At 41.7% G+C, this 18,861-nt stretch overlaps 1 protein-coding gene across 1 annotated transcript; it reads right to left on the bottom strand.

The window, feature by feature from the left end:
• Positions 1 to 1,924: 1,924 nt before the first annotated feature.
• Positions 1,925 to 16,771, bottom strand: LOC135711153 (probable methyltransferase TARBP1). Its single transcript, XM_065233894.1, has 7 exons — positions 14,940 to 16,771; positions 13,972 to 14,883; positions 13,867 to 13,908; positions 12,801 to 13,806; positions 2,385 to 2,536; positions 2,155 to 2,325; positions 1,925 to 2,087 (listed from the first exon to the last, which is right to left on the bottom strand). The coding sequence occupies exons 1-7, from the start codon at positions 16,658 to 16,660 to the stop codon at positions 1,931 to 1,933; spliced, it is 4,161 nt and encodes a 1,386-aa protein (XP_065089966.1). The 5' UTR covers positions 16,661 to 16,771; the 3' UTR covers positions 1,925 to 1,930.
• Between the last annotated feature and the right edge of the window lie 2,090 nt (positions 16,772 to 18,861).

Below are 18,861 nucleotides of genomic sequence, written 5' to 3'. Positions count from 1 at the left end.
CTAGCTACCATGGTGACAGTCGTTCATTCGAAGGCTTTTCCTGAAGTCCTTTCGACTCAATTTAAATAAAGCTGAATGCAGTATGTATCCATATTCATTCAACGACCTTTTCAATTTCTAAAAAAGTTGGGCGATTGGGAAAGTAATCGTCAAACAAAAAACACAACACAATAGGGTAGATGTACCAGTCATGGCTATATGTTCCTATTATGGTGTGTTCCAATTATGGAATATAAGTATTCCATAAGCCATAATTGGTACAAACCATAATAGGTACGTATAGCCATAACTGGTACATCTACCCTAAATAACCTCAACTCGCTTAAAACTTTTTCCTCCTGACGACCTTCAGGAAACAACAACATATATATATTACCTTGAATCCTATTTTTGATCACATTGTTCTATTTGAACTGATAAATATCCTCAATTTTTAGTTTAAGATCGATGGCTTCTTGAACTAACTAAAATCGAAAACAGTGCATAGTCAGTGAACTACACACCTTTTGGTATAGATCTTCTAAAGCTTGATTCTTAAGAAGAAGAAAATTTACCCATCCATACCGATCATCCTTCTGCAACGTGGGATTAACAATAGCATACGATTTGAGCAGTGAACCTTTAGGAGAGGTTTATACAGTAGAGACAGTAAAGTCAAGCCATGAATATGAAATTTTAGAGACTATTATATCCTCCAAAATGCACAACCACAGGCTTTCAAAATTGGCACGAATTACTTCCACTAGGAAAACATTATAACAGCACTATCATGATTCCATCAAATCAAACTCTTCACCCTAATCGTTTAGCAAATCAATTCGCGCTTCTTTTATAGTAGGTAAAATTTAATGTAGTAGGAAGCGCCTATTTAGACAGCGTTCGCTTATTCAATCATCTGCAGACTGCTCAGCCGATCCAGTGGTAGGCACTTAGGTGTTCTCATTCCCCAAAACGATGGGATAGCAATTTTCCGAAAATTTTCCTCATCATCATCATCAAGATTGCCCAGCACACTCGCCCGAATACGTTAGCATTAATCTCTTTTTAAGTGCTCGCTTTTACGGTTAGGATACACATGCAGCTCCTCTAGTGGGAGTGTGTATTAAGATAATCGATACCAAAAGACACGAGGGACCACATAAAAAGCTCGTCCCACAAAATTCGGACGGACGAATGCCAATTCCTTTGATGCTATGTACTGTGTACTCATCCGTACGCATACACACACACATACCGTAACAAGTGTTATTAAATCCTCATACAGACGGAGCAATACGAGAAGCAAGAATAAACAACCACATGATAGATATAGATAGTCAAGTTGATTAGGAAAAAAATGGAAAGAACGATACCGTACAGGATGTTTGCATCCCACAACAGTTGGTTTGGTAGACTGGTGCAGAAGCTCATAGTGCTTTGCGACGTTCAACGATAATCGATTTTCATTTCGAATTGGTCTAGGTATCGGATTAGACACACGAGATGGAGGACGAGAAAAGAGTCATAAAGCGATATAAATTGAAAAATTAAATGCTTTCAAAGCAAACCGTATGACAGTAGATTGAAAACAATTCAGCACGATAGGATACAAGTGGACATAGAAGTCCGGTTGCAACCGGATTCGAGATAGATGAATGGAAGATGGGTTTAATCTTAATCTAACTACTCCCCTCACAGTACTTCGGGAAACGTTTGAAGAATACTGGAGCATGGTACACTCATTGTGTTTGTATTTATGTGGATGGATTGTGGAAAAACGTGTGTGAATACCAATAAAGATCGATGAATCTTGGAATGTTGATTTTATAGTCTACCGTTTCTCTCCGAAAGAAGTTTCCATTCGTAATTAATCCTAATCGAATTTGTTTCCAATGATGACAAATCTGACAACAGCAAAACTTATTCCTATGTTTATTTGTTATGTTCTCAATCAACAATCCACCACGTGATGCTGCTTGGCATACTCCCACATAAAAATAGCACCGGTAACGTGAACGTTCAACGAACGAACCACCCCAAACTGTGGAATCTCCGCAATGATATCCAGATGGGAGATAATGTGCGCCGGAAGGCCCTCCTTCTCGTGTCTGCAACAACAACGAATCCACCTATTAGGCAATCAAATTCATCAAAAAAAAAATTCCAATAACTCACCCCAGCACCAGAATTGACCGCTTGGGAAATGTAATCTTCTGAATAGGCCGGCTGCCCGTCGTCTGTTCCGCTCCAACAATGGAATAACCTTTGGCCTTCATCTGCAACAGGTAGTCGACGATTTGGAAGGATTTCAGTTCCGCCACGTTCAGCCACTTCTCCGCCGTCATGCTATCGATATATGAACAATGATATGAAGCATAAAAAGTATGTATGTCGTCAGAGTTTACCTCAACGCCTGAAATTCCTTGTTTTCCAAATCCTTCAGCGAGTTAACAACGTACTGCTTCACGGCGAAAATTTCGCTACTTCGCGCCAAGCCACCAAGATTGGGTGGTCGGTTGACCAAACTGGCGACGATTATCAAACCTTCGATGTTATCCTAAGAATTTACGAGAAAACAGAAATTATCCATTAGGGTGGTCGGTATCAAGGTGGGGCACTGCTTGGGGCCGGTTGTTTCATTACCGGTTACTTATATTGTGTTTGTGGTAGTGAGGTAGTTTCCTTCTTCTTCCGGTGGTAATTCTCCCAAATGGGACACTTATTAACACACGGGTTGTGCTAAAACACAGTTTACAAAAACTACATTTATTAAAACATTAAACAATTTCACACAGCATCAACTTATACTAACAAATTTAAATTCTGCATCCCCAATGAAAGTACCATCGTTCTAAACGGCTACCGAAACCAACTGATCTCTCGTCTCCCGATCTGGTCATCGCTTGACCCGTGGCAGCGTAAATTATATCTCCCTCTCGCACTGTCCGTCCGTTCGGTTCAGCATAGCATCGAACAGTTAAGGGCCACCCACATTACATCGGGATGTGACGCTTTGCGGCAAAGTGACAACTAAATCTATTGTCTAACTGTCAAATTTACGTCAACGCAACGCAAACGGATTCAATGTGGGCGGCCCTTTGTATTGTGTGTGGCAGCATAATTTCTCAAAATGGGAAAATCAGGCTTGCTGAAACTCCTCAAACTCACTGGAGATTTTACAACACTCTTGTTCTGCGAGTTTAGCCAGCCCTCACCTCGAGTGAGTGGCGGCAGGAATACACTCAAAAAATTTATCGCATATCTTATAGATGAAAACCATGTGAATTTCACATACACGGCGAATGAGAACGACTCAAATTTGAGTTTAGTTCACTCATAATCGCCAAAAGTGCAGGAACTCAGCGATGAATAAAATTTGTCTCATGGTTTCCTGTGGAAAACCTAAAAAAATCTGCCGGAAAATGAGGAAATTGACGAAAATTTTATTCAGTCTCGGACTAGTACCAATAGACTGAGTGAATCCAATCTTTACTTTTCTCAAATTCAGGAATTTTTCCCTGGAACATCCTGGAAAAACCTGGAAAACATGAGGCAAATTAACTCATCGCTGAGTTCTTGCACTTTTGGCGATTATGAGTGAACTAAACTTAAATTTGAGTCGTTCTCATTCGCCGTGTAGCTTTCTTGTAATACCATATATACAGCTATAGCTGCAAATCCCATCACAAAATCACATGAATAATATGAGGCCGATGACATTCATATAAAAAATCATATTAAATTAATGTGATCGCATAAATGCTATGTGAAATTCAGATGAACTCCATTAATTTTGATTATGGATGAAAATTATGTGCCTTTCCAATGGAAGCTACATGAAAACTATTTTCGGTGTACGGAAGAAGTAAACAAAAACTACTCGGGAGAGAAGGAGAGTGAATTTCAGCGAGAGGATGATTTCTAGAGTAATATTTGAAAAGGGCGTAACTCCAAAATATAAACAAACCATATTTTGCCACTTATAGAGAGAACAGTTCACAAACTACTCGATAAACACGAAAAAGCAGAAGATAATATCATTTCAAATCATCAAAAACGTTTCCTTTTATTGCGCATTTTGCACCTTACTGGACTCCGCACTTTGAAAGTGCGGGGATGAAATAAGTGCGGGCCATGCGTATGACAGATAGAGTTGTCAAAGTGACAGTTATGCTTATCCGAAGTGAATACAAAAACATTGGCTTTTGATTGTCTGTTCGAGTCACAAAACACGTTTTTTTCACTCTCATTGCATTCTACTCGAAACACATGTAAAAATAATTTTGCAAAATATTTGCAATTTTGCAAACAATTCTAAATTACTTATTTGTGAAAAAATATATGGTTTTCCAAGTATGAATTAGATTGAAAATGATTTTGAGACGTGTTTAAATTCAAATGGTACACCTTTTTTGTTTCCAAATGTGTTAAACTCAATAGCGTTCTAGGCGTGAAATAACCAAAAAGTTCGTTGTTTTTCGTCAGCGTACCATCAAAGTGCGACTCAAAATATTCCCAAAAATCCAGTCACCACTGCAACAGACAATACATGGCATATTTCCAATTTTCAACTCTATGATGCATCTGGTTGTTACGCCTTGCATTAGAACTACGAATTATACTATTTTAATATGCAAAACGTACTGATTCTGTAGTATCTAGTCACGCCCGATTCATTTGAAATGCATCCGATTGATATTTCACGTGTAAACAACGAACAACCAAAGCACACTACTGACATCTGGCTCCGTGTTCGCGGGAAATATTTAGCTAAGCCATGAACCCGCATGCAAAAGTTATGAATTCGTTCGTGTCTGATTTATTCTAGACAAATTATTTTTATCTAGATCAAAAAATCCTATGGTTTTGGCAGTTCGGATCACTCCACATTTAAATCAGCCGTTTACGATTTTCGGGCATAAGTCAGAATTAAGTGTCGTATCGGTTTGTCGGTGGTAATCCACTCTCACAAAATTTGCGAACGAAGAACCAAGGCGGAACAACAAACAAAAAATCCCGAGGGTATATTTCTACGGCGTATCACCAGTGTTGGCAGTCCAAAGGATGGGAGATCCGGGGGTAACAACATGTAAGAAATACTCAGGGCGTATGATGTTTTATTCTCAATTTCACGACAAAGAAAACTTTTTTTGAGTTTTTAGTGATGCATGATCATAGATTACATGGAAAGTCGTGAAATAGGATTAATTTTTAGGTCATCAAAATTCGGAAGCGATTTTCTCGATATGCTCATTTTAGAGTTACGCCTTTTTCAAATGTTAGTCAAGATTTGTCGTGAGGTGCGCTTTTCGAGACTCCGGATGACTTTTTTGTTCGACGCAATAAGCTCAGAGTTGACTCAGAGTGAGAGTAAGAGCGTGTGATAGAAAATATGAACATGAATGGCTGCAAACCTCACTCTTATTTTATCCTCCTTCGTTCACAAGCTCTGAAGCTCAGTGGAATGATATGACAGTAGGCATTGTACTCTTCAGAAAAATGCTACGATCGGCTCATTTCAAACTCGCGAGCGAGGCTCCATCAAGCCTGGGGATAATACCATCTGTTTTCTGTTTATGGCAGTACGACTGCGCCCATTGATTTAACACATGGCGGCTCTTTATCCCGGATTCGCTCCTCAAGCCGCTGGCATAATATATTATCTAAGCTACACACCTGTATATAATCGAAGACAACATATCAAGAAGACTGGCTACTCTTCCATTTTCTCAAACGACCTGTATGAGACAGGCACAATGGCATCTGCCGCTCAAAGGTAAATGCTCCGAACGAATTGGATAGCAAAGGCTCCATCATCAGAATAAAGGTTTATGTATTTGCTCATTTTTCAAGAGGAAGTGCCTGGTGCATTGGCCATAGGTTCTTATTTTGGCCACAGTTCAGAAAACCGATTAAATTACAATATTCGTGCATTTTGTGGTCGAAATGTTTATGTACACCGATGAGTATGATTTGTACCAACAAACTGAACGCTACTGAACATCTTAAAATGGTTAACAACGTGTAATATCGTCAAAAGATGGCCAAAATAGGAACATGACCAATACTGGTGCGTTTCCCCTATGCGTTGCTTCTACTTTCACTCGAGCGCAACGCTACTGTGTCTGTCGCTCGGATTCAGGCAAAGTTGCCAGTCTTCTTGATATGTTGTCTTCGATATAATCCTTATGGGCGGGGTTGCAGCGCGCTTATGAGCGGCGCGCTTCGACCGTCACCAAACGAGAATTTTACATTAGCGTGACAATACACTCGTCGTTTGATCATCCCATCTGCTGCTCTCGATGCTCCAGCCCAGCAACCGTAGGTAGGGGAGAACAGCCTATAATGCACCCCTGGGGTAAAATGCCCTCTTGTAGAAAAACAACGATAACTTTTCCCCATTCTAGTCGAAATTCTAGCACTACACTATGTTTGTTTTGATTCGCTATGAAAGTTTGAGGGGTTCGTGGATTTTCCTATGTTTCTAGGGGTGCATCGATTAGCTTGGGACCGAAGATAGTACCAGAGCTGAGCCAAAAAGTTGAGCACGTTTCTTCGGGACCTTCTGGTCTTAGAGTTACCTCTTTGCCTATATGACGATGATCGCTGGTATCCATTACGTGTGGACAATAGACGCATCTCGACTTGAAGTCTATTCGCTTAGTTGACTGCAGATCAGCTGTAACAGCGATGATGATAATTATTAAGGGTTATATTTAGCATATAGTTAACTCTAAGACCAGAAGGTCCCGAAGAAACGTGCTCAACTTTTTGGCTCAGCTCTGGTACTATCTTCGGTCCCAGGCTAATCGAAGGCTCAGTGTCTTCTCCCATCCAGCGTCGTTTCTGGGGCTCCTGCTTCACCTTGATTGAGCATGCTGGAAGCAATCTCCAGGAGAGTGGTACGCGCTTAAGTATCTCCAGCACGATTCAGTTTGTCTCTGGTTGCTTACTGGACCGCGACCGAAAGTTCCTCTACCACGGCAATTGCTGTATCCTCTGAAAGGCTGGAACTGACCGCGGCGACGTTGGCTCTATTCAGTTGGCTGACGAGATACTGCTGCCACCATGGCGGACTGCTGCTGGTGTAGTCTGCGGTAATCGTCCTCATTCTCGAGTTCCACTTCACGGATGCGTACTTGGTCAATCAAATCATTGAGACTTCCTCCATCGGTAAGAACCCGGTAAGCTAGGGTTCTGATACGGCTGTCTGTCGATCCTCTCGTCACCGTTCGTGAAATGGCTTCAAATTCCTCTTCAAATTTGTAGTTACATAGCTTAGAATCCGCTGCAACCCTTTTCACGTAGTCAATGTTCGACTCGCCGCTTCTTTGTACCATATTCGACAGCTTACTACGTTGCGACAAAATGTATGCTCTAGAGCCAAAGTAACCGTCCAGTCTTACTATTGCGTTCGAATAAGGGAGCTGTTTTTGATCCGGCATTCCTGGCTAAGTCGAATTACCGTCAAGCAAATCGAGTAGCAGTGGTCCCGCTTTGATACGAAACAGATCAATCCTGGTTGATTCATCGACAGCGTGGATGAGGTTCATTGATGCGCTCAGAACGTTTTTCCAGTGATCGTATGCTCGTTTGTTGAGATCCGCTTTGCCTGCTGCTGGTGTGCACTCAGGGATATTGAGACTAAGGGTGCATGACGATTTTTTGCAGTAAATGGCATATTTGAGAAAAAATACACCAGTTAGTTATTCTAGCAATGAATTTTGTGCGATTTATTTTCTTTCGCAACATATCAGTGCTAACATTTGAAAACGGCGCAAAAGCCATATTATGGAAGTTGTAAGTAAATTTATTCAAAAAAATTGCTTTCCCTTTCGACGACTATAGTTAGACGCTTCCGGAAACTGCAGTATGCACGTTTTAAAATGTTTCGATCCATAGATGTCATCACTGCCTTGATTTTAGCTTTTAGCGACTTAAGTGTGGTGTGAGGGGTTCTATTGGTATCCCGTTGGACGACGCCCTATACAAAATAATCCAACGGATTGATATCGGGACTGCTTGGGGGCCAAATTTCTTCCTCCCAAATTTACTAAATATTTTCCGTATGCCATTTCTGTGCTTTATTAGCAGTATGAGCAGGTGCTCCGTCTTATCACTTTCCCAAGCCTTTTTTAATATTATACACTGTTCTTTCAGACACATTTACCGACCGAATTATTTCTTTCATGCATACTCCGGCGCGCAGCAAAGCGACAACGGCTGACAGTTTGCTCTCTTATTTCGACATCTTTACGTTTACGCATTGTTTGTTTACCTAACAGTATAAGCTATCCAGTGCTGCCAAATATATCTAAATCATGATGCACAAGCATGAGAAATTACTATTTGAAATTTACTGCAAAAATTCGTCACGCACCCTGTACTTAGTGACATGCTATTCATCGTCATGAGCAGTGACTCGTTCCCGCTTATCTGTTCCTCACGCAGAATTCGTCATCGTCATGACCCATAGTCTCCAAGGTTCGGCTCAGCTTTTCCTTCTCCATCCGCGTTCTTTCCAATTCTTCCTTCATTTTTGATAATTCGTCCTTTAGCTTTTCCGTAACCTTTCGTTTGGATTTTCTGTAAAATTATAATAATTTTCCTTAATGGCTTGGATACCTGACCTTTTTTTCATAAGCTTTAAGAAGTTAAAAATTGGTCCAAATCGACTTCCTAGCAAATTACAGTAAGAATCCGAAGGAACGAAGAGGAACTTTCCAAATCGGTGTCAATCCAGGATTAACCCGATGGATCCTCACAAAGATTCGAAGAGGAATATGAAACAAGCTTATTCTATCTATTAAAAAAACATCCGCCATTTCCATCGGAGTTTCCTTAATATTCCCATCTTTTCAATTGGAATATTATTCAACTTCAACTCTTCCCTTTTTATAAGAGTCCATTCATACTGAAATTATTGAACTCTTCCTTTTCCATAAGAGTTCAAGTATATATTTCACCTTTCTTATTGAAATATACCTTTGATATCTGCTTATTTCATATCATCTCATGATTTCTCACAATTCCTAAGCTCACCTCTTGATAGAAGATTCGACATAGTCACCGACTGCGCCATTGTCGTAACTGGGCATCATCCTGCTCTAGATTTGGCTGGATGTGCATACTTATTCAAATAAGAGAGCTTTCCGTGCCAAGTTCTCGATCGTAGTAGGCTGCTGGTGTTGCTGATCGGTACTCGGTGCTTGCCTTGGTTACCGTTGACAGAGGGCTCGCTAGGGGACTCTCACTTCCAGGAGAAGGAGGGGGCTCGCTTGCTCGTCGTTGGGTCGGTTGGTTGCAGTTGCTGGTTGATTTGCTGGTTCGGCCGGGTTGCCTTGGTACCGTCGTTCGGTCGGTTGGACATTATTCCTGCTTTCGAATTAGATGCTACCTTTTCAGCGTCAGAATGGAGAATGACCCGCATGGACAGTACACCCTCTTTAAATAACTGATGGCTTTTACACTTCAACCAATCAGACATTGTGAAGGAGAATTCAATCTCATTAAGGAAGTTCAAATATTCTCATCGCACCTTTATACTACACCTTCGAAACATAGGAAAATCCACGAACCCCTCATGCTATCTGTCAAACTTTCATAGCGAATCAAAACAAACATAGTGTAGTACTAGAATTTCGACTAGAATGGGGTACTTAATCGAATTCCTTGGGACCAATAGGCTAGTCAAGTAGTGAGCCAATTTTAAATCGTTAGTTTTCTGACATCCTCAGCCACCCAGAAATTCGAAAAATTTCTGAACGAAATTTTCTAAAATCCTCTTCAGAAAGATGGGACTATGCGTAGAGTATAGGAGCAGGTATGTACGAAAAGGTTACATTAGTTTGGTTTTCCTCTTGGCTGTTTGGAAGTGGCAAAATGCAAATTTTCTCCACCAGACGTTTGAGTTCTTCAGGGTCACGACTCTAACTACGATGTCTTCACCCGGGTGTACAGCAACGATTCTTGCCATTTTCCAGCGCTTGGAAGGAAGGTTATCGTCTTTAATGACGGCGAGCTTGCCTACTTCAACGGGAACTGCTGATTTCCATCGCGTGGTCCTAGCTTGCAGCTGACTCAGGTATTCTCGGCGCCACCTAATACAGAAATCAGTGTTCACTCGGCTGTCGACAAAAGCAGGCCACTCTCGATGTGTGCTACTCGATTGTCTGTTTTTTCGGCAGCAACCATTGTGTGGTCCTCCTCATTGTTCTTCATCAGCAGTTCTTTCGGTCGATGCGTCGTCGACTTTGGAAAGCAACCGTTTCGTGATGAGTGTGTGAGTGCTGACCACGTTTTGCGTCCATTGCTGCAATGGACGCGCTCTGACCCTCGTTGGCGTACAACAATTTGCCATACAATGAAACTACTGGGAGCGGCTCTAGTTCTGATGGAGGAGGCTTTTTGGATAGCGGAAGATAAAGTGTTTATTGTGTTGTACCTTTTGATTATAGTTTTAAGATGTATTGTATAGTGACCAAGAATCCTCGGCTCTGTAAAGTTAATTCGGTTGAGCCTTATCAAATAAATTAATAAACAACAAATAATACAGAAATGCTGTAGATTTTGTTGCACCAACTGGCAATGATTCAACCGATTCGGTGGGATGGTGATGAGTTCAAAATCTAGGAGGGCCTGCAGCGAAGAACCGACCAGAAAGTGTGCTGGTATCAATGGTTCCAAATCGTTTGGATCGCTCGACAACGGACGGGAGTTAAGACATCTCAACCTGCGTTTGTGGTGTGGAGAAATCTTCCGATGACGCTGGGTTCTCTCCAATCACCTTGATGAATTGGTTCTTGGTCGACCGGATTGCTGCCTCCCAGAGTTCTCCGAAATGTGGCGCGCTTGGTGGATTAAAGTGCCACTGAATTCCATCCTTAACCAGTTCGCTGGTGATTCGGTCACGTTGAATACGATCTCTTAGCAAGCTGTAGAGATCTGCTAGTTTCTTCCGCGCACCAACGAAATCCGTTGTCGGAATAGATATCCGAGCACTTTCCTTTCCGTGAAACGAAACGTCGCAAGGCTTGCAGAAACCGATCCGTCGAAAGATCGGAGTTCCATGTGTACCGCTTTGGTACAGAGGCAAATGAACACCGCTACGTAGGCTTTCACGACCGCGCGTCTTAGAGCTGATCGGATGTAGACGGGGCCAAAGTAGTCTACGCTTGTTCTCGTGAACGGACTGCCATAAACTGCTCCGTTGTAGACGGTTTCGTTCGACAGCATTCACGCAACGGTGAACTACCTCCCTTCTTCGGATTTTTTCAGTCGACCTCCTACTTTGCAGATGAACGGGTGAAAACACCTCAGCGGTGACTTTCTTGATACCGAACCCCTTTCGTTAAGGCCTTTCATTCCTCTGCGAAGGTTGGCGCATTTTCAGCTGCCTTCAATTTCACGGTAGTTAGGAATTCGTTTGCGGGACGACTTGCTGGTGGTATTCGTAGGAGTTTCATGTGTCGAAGCCAGTATGCTGTTCGTTCCACGCAGACGCCGGAATTCGGTGTCTCGTGACTCACATAGGTTTGGAAGAACGTCTTTGTTTTTAGGTAGGGTAACAGTGTATCAACCATCTGGATCTTTTTGAACTCCACGTTGAAATGATTCTCTACACTTCTCCTCCAGAGAATAGACGTCCGTGAATTCCACCTCCTCTCGGACGACCAGAAACATGCCATCAACTTTTCCAGGACCTCGGACGTTGAGAAATGACAGTTGACTTATAGGGAATTTTCCATAGTTGAAGATGCTGATTTAAAATAACAGACTTAAAGTGGTCATTTTATACGATAGAGGAGGAGATGACAGAGTTGATAGTTCCGTTAGAGTACGGCAGTGTGAGAATTGTATATAGAGAGTAGAAAGCGAGCAAGGACACCATTGAGGAAGGTACAAATCGGGTTGATCATCTCTCTTTACCAAACTCCCCAGTTGGAGAAGGATGGTGAGGGGTATCCTCCCCAGCCACCACTGGCAAAAAGAGATAATCACCGATTTGCTCATGTACCAACGATGTGTTTGAAACAGTTCTATCGATTGTACCGCACTCAAGTCGTTATCTGAAGGGAGGCATCGTAGGTTTGGAAATTGCAGCTATTGTTACCTCTACCACTGTATGTGCTCCTATCATCGTCGACTTGACGATTTCGAGGAGACACGGGTAGGGGAGGTGCTGCTACTGTACCTTTCGACCAATGACAGTCTGATGGTAAGCATCCCATCAAAAAATGTAGGGAATTGTTAGGAGTTGAACAGCCACCACAAACTACCCTACCGAACACCGAGTCTGTAAGGCTTGGTAGATGTTTGCCAATTGTAATCCTTCGTCCCGATTCGAAGAAGCCTAGCACAATGTCGACTTCCTTGGACGTGAAAAATGCAGGGTCTGTTAGCTCAATCCCGTCCGGTAATATTCACCATTCCGTGTTAATTGAGGCAGTAGGTAGATTCGAAGTCGCATTGAGAATTGACTTAGGGTATCTCTAAAAAACAGTTATCTTGCTCTATTTTTGATTTAAAATTTCTCAGCAGAGTTGTCTTCAGATAACTTTTAGAACTTTGAAGCCGCAATTTTTGCGATGCAGAACTTGTCGATACATTTATTTATTTGTCCAAAAAACGTATTGATTCAATGCATTCTGGCTTCATTGACCCTGTTGCTGTTGAGAAACAAAAAATAATTAAATCAAGTAGATGACTCATCTTACCCCGTGACCCATGTTGCCCCAAAAGAAGCAATTGCTCCATACGAGATTGTTACAACAACATAGCCGAAGAAACCAGCTTCCCAAGGTCCCACCACATGCACATACCTTCTTCTTCAAACGCAGCTGCTCCGGCAAATTCGTCAACACCTCCAAACCCGGCTCCAAACACTTCAACGGTACAATCTTCTTCTGAATGTGATCCGATCCACCGAAACCATGACTGAGAAACAGATTTTCCTTCCTCTCGCTGACCAGTTCATCAAATTCAACAGCCACGCCCATATTGACCTCAGCCAGCTGCAGCACCTCAAAGCACTCCTTGAGAATCTTCGTAGCGACCACGTCCTCTGCAGCCATTCCCGACACCCTGGGAATATTGTGGTACACATTTTCCAACGTCAGAAGATTGTCGTAGTCGAAGATACTGTTGAAGCGGAAGTCCTTCATGCACTTTTCCAAGTTCTTCTCGACGTTACCCTGTTTAAGGTAGCTATTGATTGCACAGTAGATATTGGTGAACGGACAGCAACCCGTTTGGTTGGGTTTTTCGTAAAACTTTTCCAACAGTTTTGAGATAGTAATCTGGGCGTAGAGTCGCGTAGAGAAGTTCTGCGCCATCGTCCACGGCAGCAGAAAGTTAATATACTCCACATCGAGGTAGTTGGTTTTGCAACAGCGTAACCACAGGATTACGAACACGGATTGCACGCCGGACACCTTTACTCTGTCGTTCCTGAGGGAGTTGATGATGGTGAGGGTGTCGATGGAGGAGTCGGCCAGAATCAGCTCGATGAGGTAGTTGATGTTGGGCTGGTTGGTTTCGTACAGGACGATTTCCAGCAGCGAGTAAGGCTTGGTGCCAGTCAGTTTGAAGACCACGCAAAGCGCTTGCATGATTCGGAGTTTGTGTCGATGGGTTTGGGAATCGGCGTAGTAGCGTTCTTTGGATTTCGTTATCTGCTGGAACTTTTCGATCAGCATTCGCTCGAGTTTCAGCAGGAAGAGGGTGGCATCCGGGTGGTTGGTTTTAGCTAGTCGATAGAGGAACAAACCACACAAGATTCTGACACGGGCATCGGATTGCAGTTGGGTTGGTGGGTTGAAAAGGGAACTGCAATTATGACATTTACTGTGAGAAAGACATTGTAGACGTTCTGAAAGAATTACTTACGTGCCATAGAACTTACTCGCTACGCAAGCTTCATCTTCAATTCTAAAAAAAAAACAAAGAAGATTACATTTGCAGATCGGATGAAAGAAATAGTCCAACACTCACCTCTGCTCTCGCTTCTGCCCGTCTCCGAAAAGTAAACCGCTTAGCAGTAGCTTCCCAAACGCATTCCAGTCTAGAAGTGTCTCAATTGGCAACAGAAGCATCTTTTCGAACAGCATATTCGCCAAACCTCCGATTACGACAGCCTGTTCCAAGAAAGCCGTGAAGTAATCGGTGACGACTTCCTTCAACCATCGGTTACTCTCGTCAGATGAATTCGCTTCTCCACTCCATGGAGCCAAAAGGGTAGCGATGAACTTGTTCATCACTTTCAAAAAATGATCTGACTTCCGGTAGATTAGAATCTCCTTGTAGCATCGATTTACTATCAAGGATAGGGTGTGAAAATCAGAATCGTCATTCAAATCCTGTACCTTTTTCCCGAATATAAACGACAGGATTTCGAGCGTGTTAAACAAAACATGGACATCTCCAACGTCGATTAGTTTAGAATAATCCAAAATGATTTGCTTCTTGACGGCACCGTTATCTGAGTCAGATTTTAATCTGAACAGGAACACATCACTCAAAGCCGCAAATACAGATCCGTACAAACTCTTATCGCTGTTTCGTAATTGAATCGTCTTTACCAGCTCGTCCAACATGAATGTGGTGAAAAACTGGTCCACCATGTCCACTCGATGCAGACGGGAGAAGAGGTGAACCAACTGCACCGTGACAGCTATGGCAGGACTTTCATAGTTCAACCTATTCAGTCGTCTGTGGAGAATGTGTATCAGCTTCTGAATAATATCCTCCATCAAGGGAATAAGTTGGCAGTTCTTCCCGACTTCCTTGAATATTTCCAACGATTTGAGGTTAATTTCACAGTCTTCGCTGAAGTGCTTTACCAGGTTATCAAGCTTTATTTTAAGCTCTGCTTCAACGAATGGAAGTTTCCCGTAATGTAGGATCCTGCAAGAAAACACGATATTCAGTTGAACGCACACATTCCTTAGACTGATTCTCACCTGACCGCCAATAGCAAATCCCTATCAAATGTCTGCTTCAACCGCCGTTCGGTCGACGTACGGTCATTCTGCATATAGGGAACGAATACGTCTTTAATGATATTGTCATCCGAAGGCTTCACCCTGGTCAACATCCGTTCGAAGCAACTTCCATCAATGAGCTGCTGGACTCGATTCCAATCTTCCAACTCTGCAAAACTCCTTTGGGTAACCTTCGAAAGCGCATTCATTTGCAACACAGTCCGGTCCAATGAAATTTGGGCACTCAAATCCTCTCTAAGTGCTAATTTCAACAACATCTGTGATAGTTGCAAAGAAGCTAAGCATCGAAGATTTATGTTCTTGATTGTTAGACATTGCTCCGTTAAGTTGTTGACTGATTCCTGCAAGCACGGTACATGAGTCGTTGAATCCAGCAGTTGATCTACCGCTTCCAACATGCAAGTAAACGGAACCGATCCCCAACCGATATCCTTGAGATGATTCATCAAAAAGCTAGCTCCCCCTTCCTCCGAATAGTAATCAACCAAAAGACGTTTAATTCTATCAAAATTCTGAAAGACTGCCGTTCTGTTCAACGCAGCCAGAAAAATCACTTCCAGCTGCTGTCGATTTCCATCAAATTTACTCTTCTCCAATAAATAATCAATCCCCCAACCGGAAACGGCAAGATTTTCATGCCTCAGAATCAATTTAAAAATGGAGTTCTTCCAGGCCGCACTTAGCGAACTCAGCTTTTCAATCAACGGCAGAGCTGGCATTATCAAATGTGTTTGAGACTCGTTCAACGTTTCCAAAATCGTTACAAAACATTGCCACGCTTCGGTCAGCTTCTTTACATCCTTCGCCGTCCATTCAAACAAATCGTTTGCTATACTTTCTTTGATTGCCTCTTTTAAGTAAGCCAGAATGTTTTTGATCACAGACAGGCCCTCCTTTCGCACCAACTGATCATCAGACTCGCAATTAGATTGTATTAATTTCCACGTTTCGATCGATTCTACAATCTTTAAGAACGATCCTTTCATATCCTTTCGCTGTACAACCGTTTCAACCAGATGGCAAAGCATAAAGCTCCGATGTTCTTCCGATATCTTCCGTTCGCCTTCCTGAATTGCTCGATGCCAATCATCGATAACATCAGACCTAAAGTAGATCAACAGTTGCAAACAGGCCAACGATTTCATCCGAATTTGATGCGAATCCGAATAAAGATTCCTCACCAGTTCAGATACATCCATCTGAAGGAAAGCCTTCTGTAACTGATCCTTCTCCAACGATACAATCAACAGTGTCCTCAATACCTCGTAGAATAACGGCAACTCGTGGTACTCAGTTTGAAACTTTTCCACAAACATCTCCACCTTTCGAGCACAGCTCGCAATATCCTCTTCCAACATCACCGTAAGCCCTAGAACATTCAACAGCAGTCCCAAGCATTCCTCGTCCTTCTGCAGGTACAGGTGATTCTGCTCTATCAGCCCCAAAACGTTCTCCAATCCGACAACCCAATTCACCTCCAGTCCCGCAACGTTGCTATTTTTCTGCAATTTCAAAACTAGCATACAGACCGTTGCTTCCAGCGCCGGTTTCTGCAAACGACTAACGTTACCCGTAAATTGCGGTTCATTCCGAGCTAACAGCAACAACTGCTCAAAGATGTTAACATCTCGTAACGCCAAATCGCGGATAAAACTTGTCCTGTAGCGCTGTTCACTCATGATGATCACTTTATAATCCGAGGAACAGTAGTACTAGTTACATGGGAACCGTATTTTAAAACCGGATTTTAGATGCAACAACTAGACATACGACGGAATCAGCTGAAAACAGTCGCACTCACGTTGACTGTTTTGACGGCACTGTTTTGTTTATTTTGGATTTAGTCAAACAAAAAAACACATGTTGATGTCTGCAGGGATGACACAAACTTTTTTTTAAATAATGATTCTCGCTTAACATTTGAAAAGGACCTATCCTCGTTGATCGATTCTCTTCATCGACTATATCTTCGGTTTACCACGGCAACATAAACGAATTTCTCGCTAAGCTCGCAGCACAGTTCGATAGATGATGATGTTAGCTTGCGCTTGAAACAACACACTCCATGGGCAATTCATTTGCAGTCGGGTTATTCGTGAAAAAGAAAATCGATGAAGAGAATCGATCAACAATGATAAGCCCTTTTCTTGTGTTGCACGAGAATTTAATGCCATGCACGCTATTTCAAAACTTCCCCAAATTTGGGTAGAATCCAACCATAACGTTCAAAACTGAACCTACCCAAAAATGGGTAAACTATGTTGGAAGTGACAAGTTGACAAATGGACAACATCGTCATGAATCCGATAGGCTTTGTACATTTGTCTACTTGTCACTCCCAATATATTTCACCCATTTTTGGGTAGGTTCAGTTTTGACCGATCTGGGTGGATTCTACTCAAATTTGGTTAGTTTTGAAATAGCGTGTGTTGCAGAATCCATACGATACACGCTAAAATAATTCAAGCTAAACGTCCCGACCAACCATTTCGTTAATTTTCTTTAATTTTCTATACACAGCAAAAAAAAATGTAATATCGATCAATGTAATTCAAGCTGATGTATTAATTAATGATGTAATAGCAAAAAGCAGATACAATATTACATCAATGGATGTAATTTTGTTCGCAAAATCGATGTACATCGTACAACGTTATATTACACAACCGATGGATTGACCTGGTTGCAGCAGTTTGGATGTAATATTCAACAACTTTTTTTTCTGTGTACATCGATCTTCAAAGCCATTCATAAGAAAAATCTTAGCGATCGTCACCATTTCATGAATAATTGTTAAGATGCTACAAATCTAATCGTGAATCATTTATAAAGGTCTTTCTCAAAGTAGTGCTACCAATCGTTACCAATGTTAAAATATCGATTGTGTTGCCAGTTCAAAATATCGATTTCTGTTGTAAAATCAAAATATCGATAGACAACTGCTGATTTTATTTGTGATTTTTTATCTGCATGATTTCTTGTTTCGATCCCATGCCATCTGGGGTGTACAGATTTCGTTGTTGGTTGCTAATCCTCGGGCTGCTGTTGATGAGCTTATCAACGACAGGCAAACACACTCTAGTATGTGGTGAATTGCAATTTCTGTTAATCTTTTCATGCATGAACTCAATATTTATTTGTCATAACCTGTCATAACCATCAACCAGTCAGCCATGTAGGTGTAATAGAGGTAAAAAAGGTAGAAATTTTCCTCATTGGGTTCCAAATGCCGAGAATCCCACCACGCATGCTATCACGGGTTATTAAATATATAGACGTAAACTTGAAGAACGACAATGGTAACAATGGCGACAATGGTATTAACGAAAGAGAAAGTCGACGAAGAGAATCGATCAATGTTACTTATGTCGTTTTCGTTTTTGCGGTGTAGCTACACCGGTGCTACACTGCCGTACACCGAAATATTTTAGGGTGTAGATACAGGATGCACCTTTGTTTACAAACAATTCATGTTGAGCTGTCAAAGACTCGCACTTATTCCTGTTTACACTACACCGGTGCTACACCGCAAAAACGAAAACGATATTAGGACGCAATGCAACCCCGACCAACCATTCGTGAAACTTCTTCAAAATTCTTTACAGAAATAAAGATTTATGTCGGCAATTCTTTACTTTAAATTTTCTATGATTTCGATGTACACATTTAAAAATCTTTATTGATCGATACTTACATTTAGGATTATTTCTGCATCGGTCATATGATAGTAATCTATAAAGGTGCCATACTAAATTTCTTTTAATTTCGATGTCACATGGACTTTAGTATTCTTTACAAATATTCATTAATAAATATTTAAATACTGATATCATCGTAGCTTTGAACTTTGACAAAGAACAACAAATATTGCCATCGATGC

The sequence above is a fragment of the Ochlerotatus camptorhynchus genome, unplaced genomic scaffold (assembly GCF_037179485.1).
Source record: "Ochlerotatus camptorhynchus isolate MF236.1 unplaced genomic scaffold, CSIRO-AGI_Acam_v1.1 ptg000423l, whole genome shotgun sequence".
Classification (NCBI taxonomy): Eukaryota; Metazoa; Arthropoda; class Insecta; order Diptera; family Culicidae; genus Ochlerotatus; species Ochlerotatus camptorhynchus.
Note: the sequence above shows the minus strand (reverse complement) of the source record. Positions and strands in the feature narration are given on the sequence as shown.

Coding starts and splice junctions, on each gene's coding strand:
- LOC135711153 (XM_065233894.1), bottom strand. CDS start 16,660: ATGAGTGAACAGCGCTACAGGACAAGTTTTATCCGCGATTTGGCGTTA. Junction 13,807..13,866: donor GCGAGTAAGTTCTATGGCAC/GTAAGTAATTCT, acceptor TCATAATTGCAG/TTCCCTTTTCAACCCACCAA. Junction 2,537..12,800: donor AGCTGCGTTTGAAGAAGAAG/GTATGTGCATGT, acceptor GTAAATTCTTAG/GATAACATCGAAGGTTTGAT.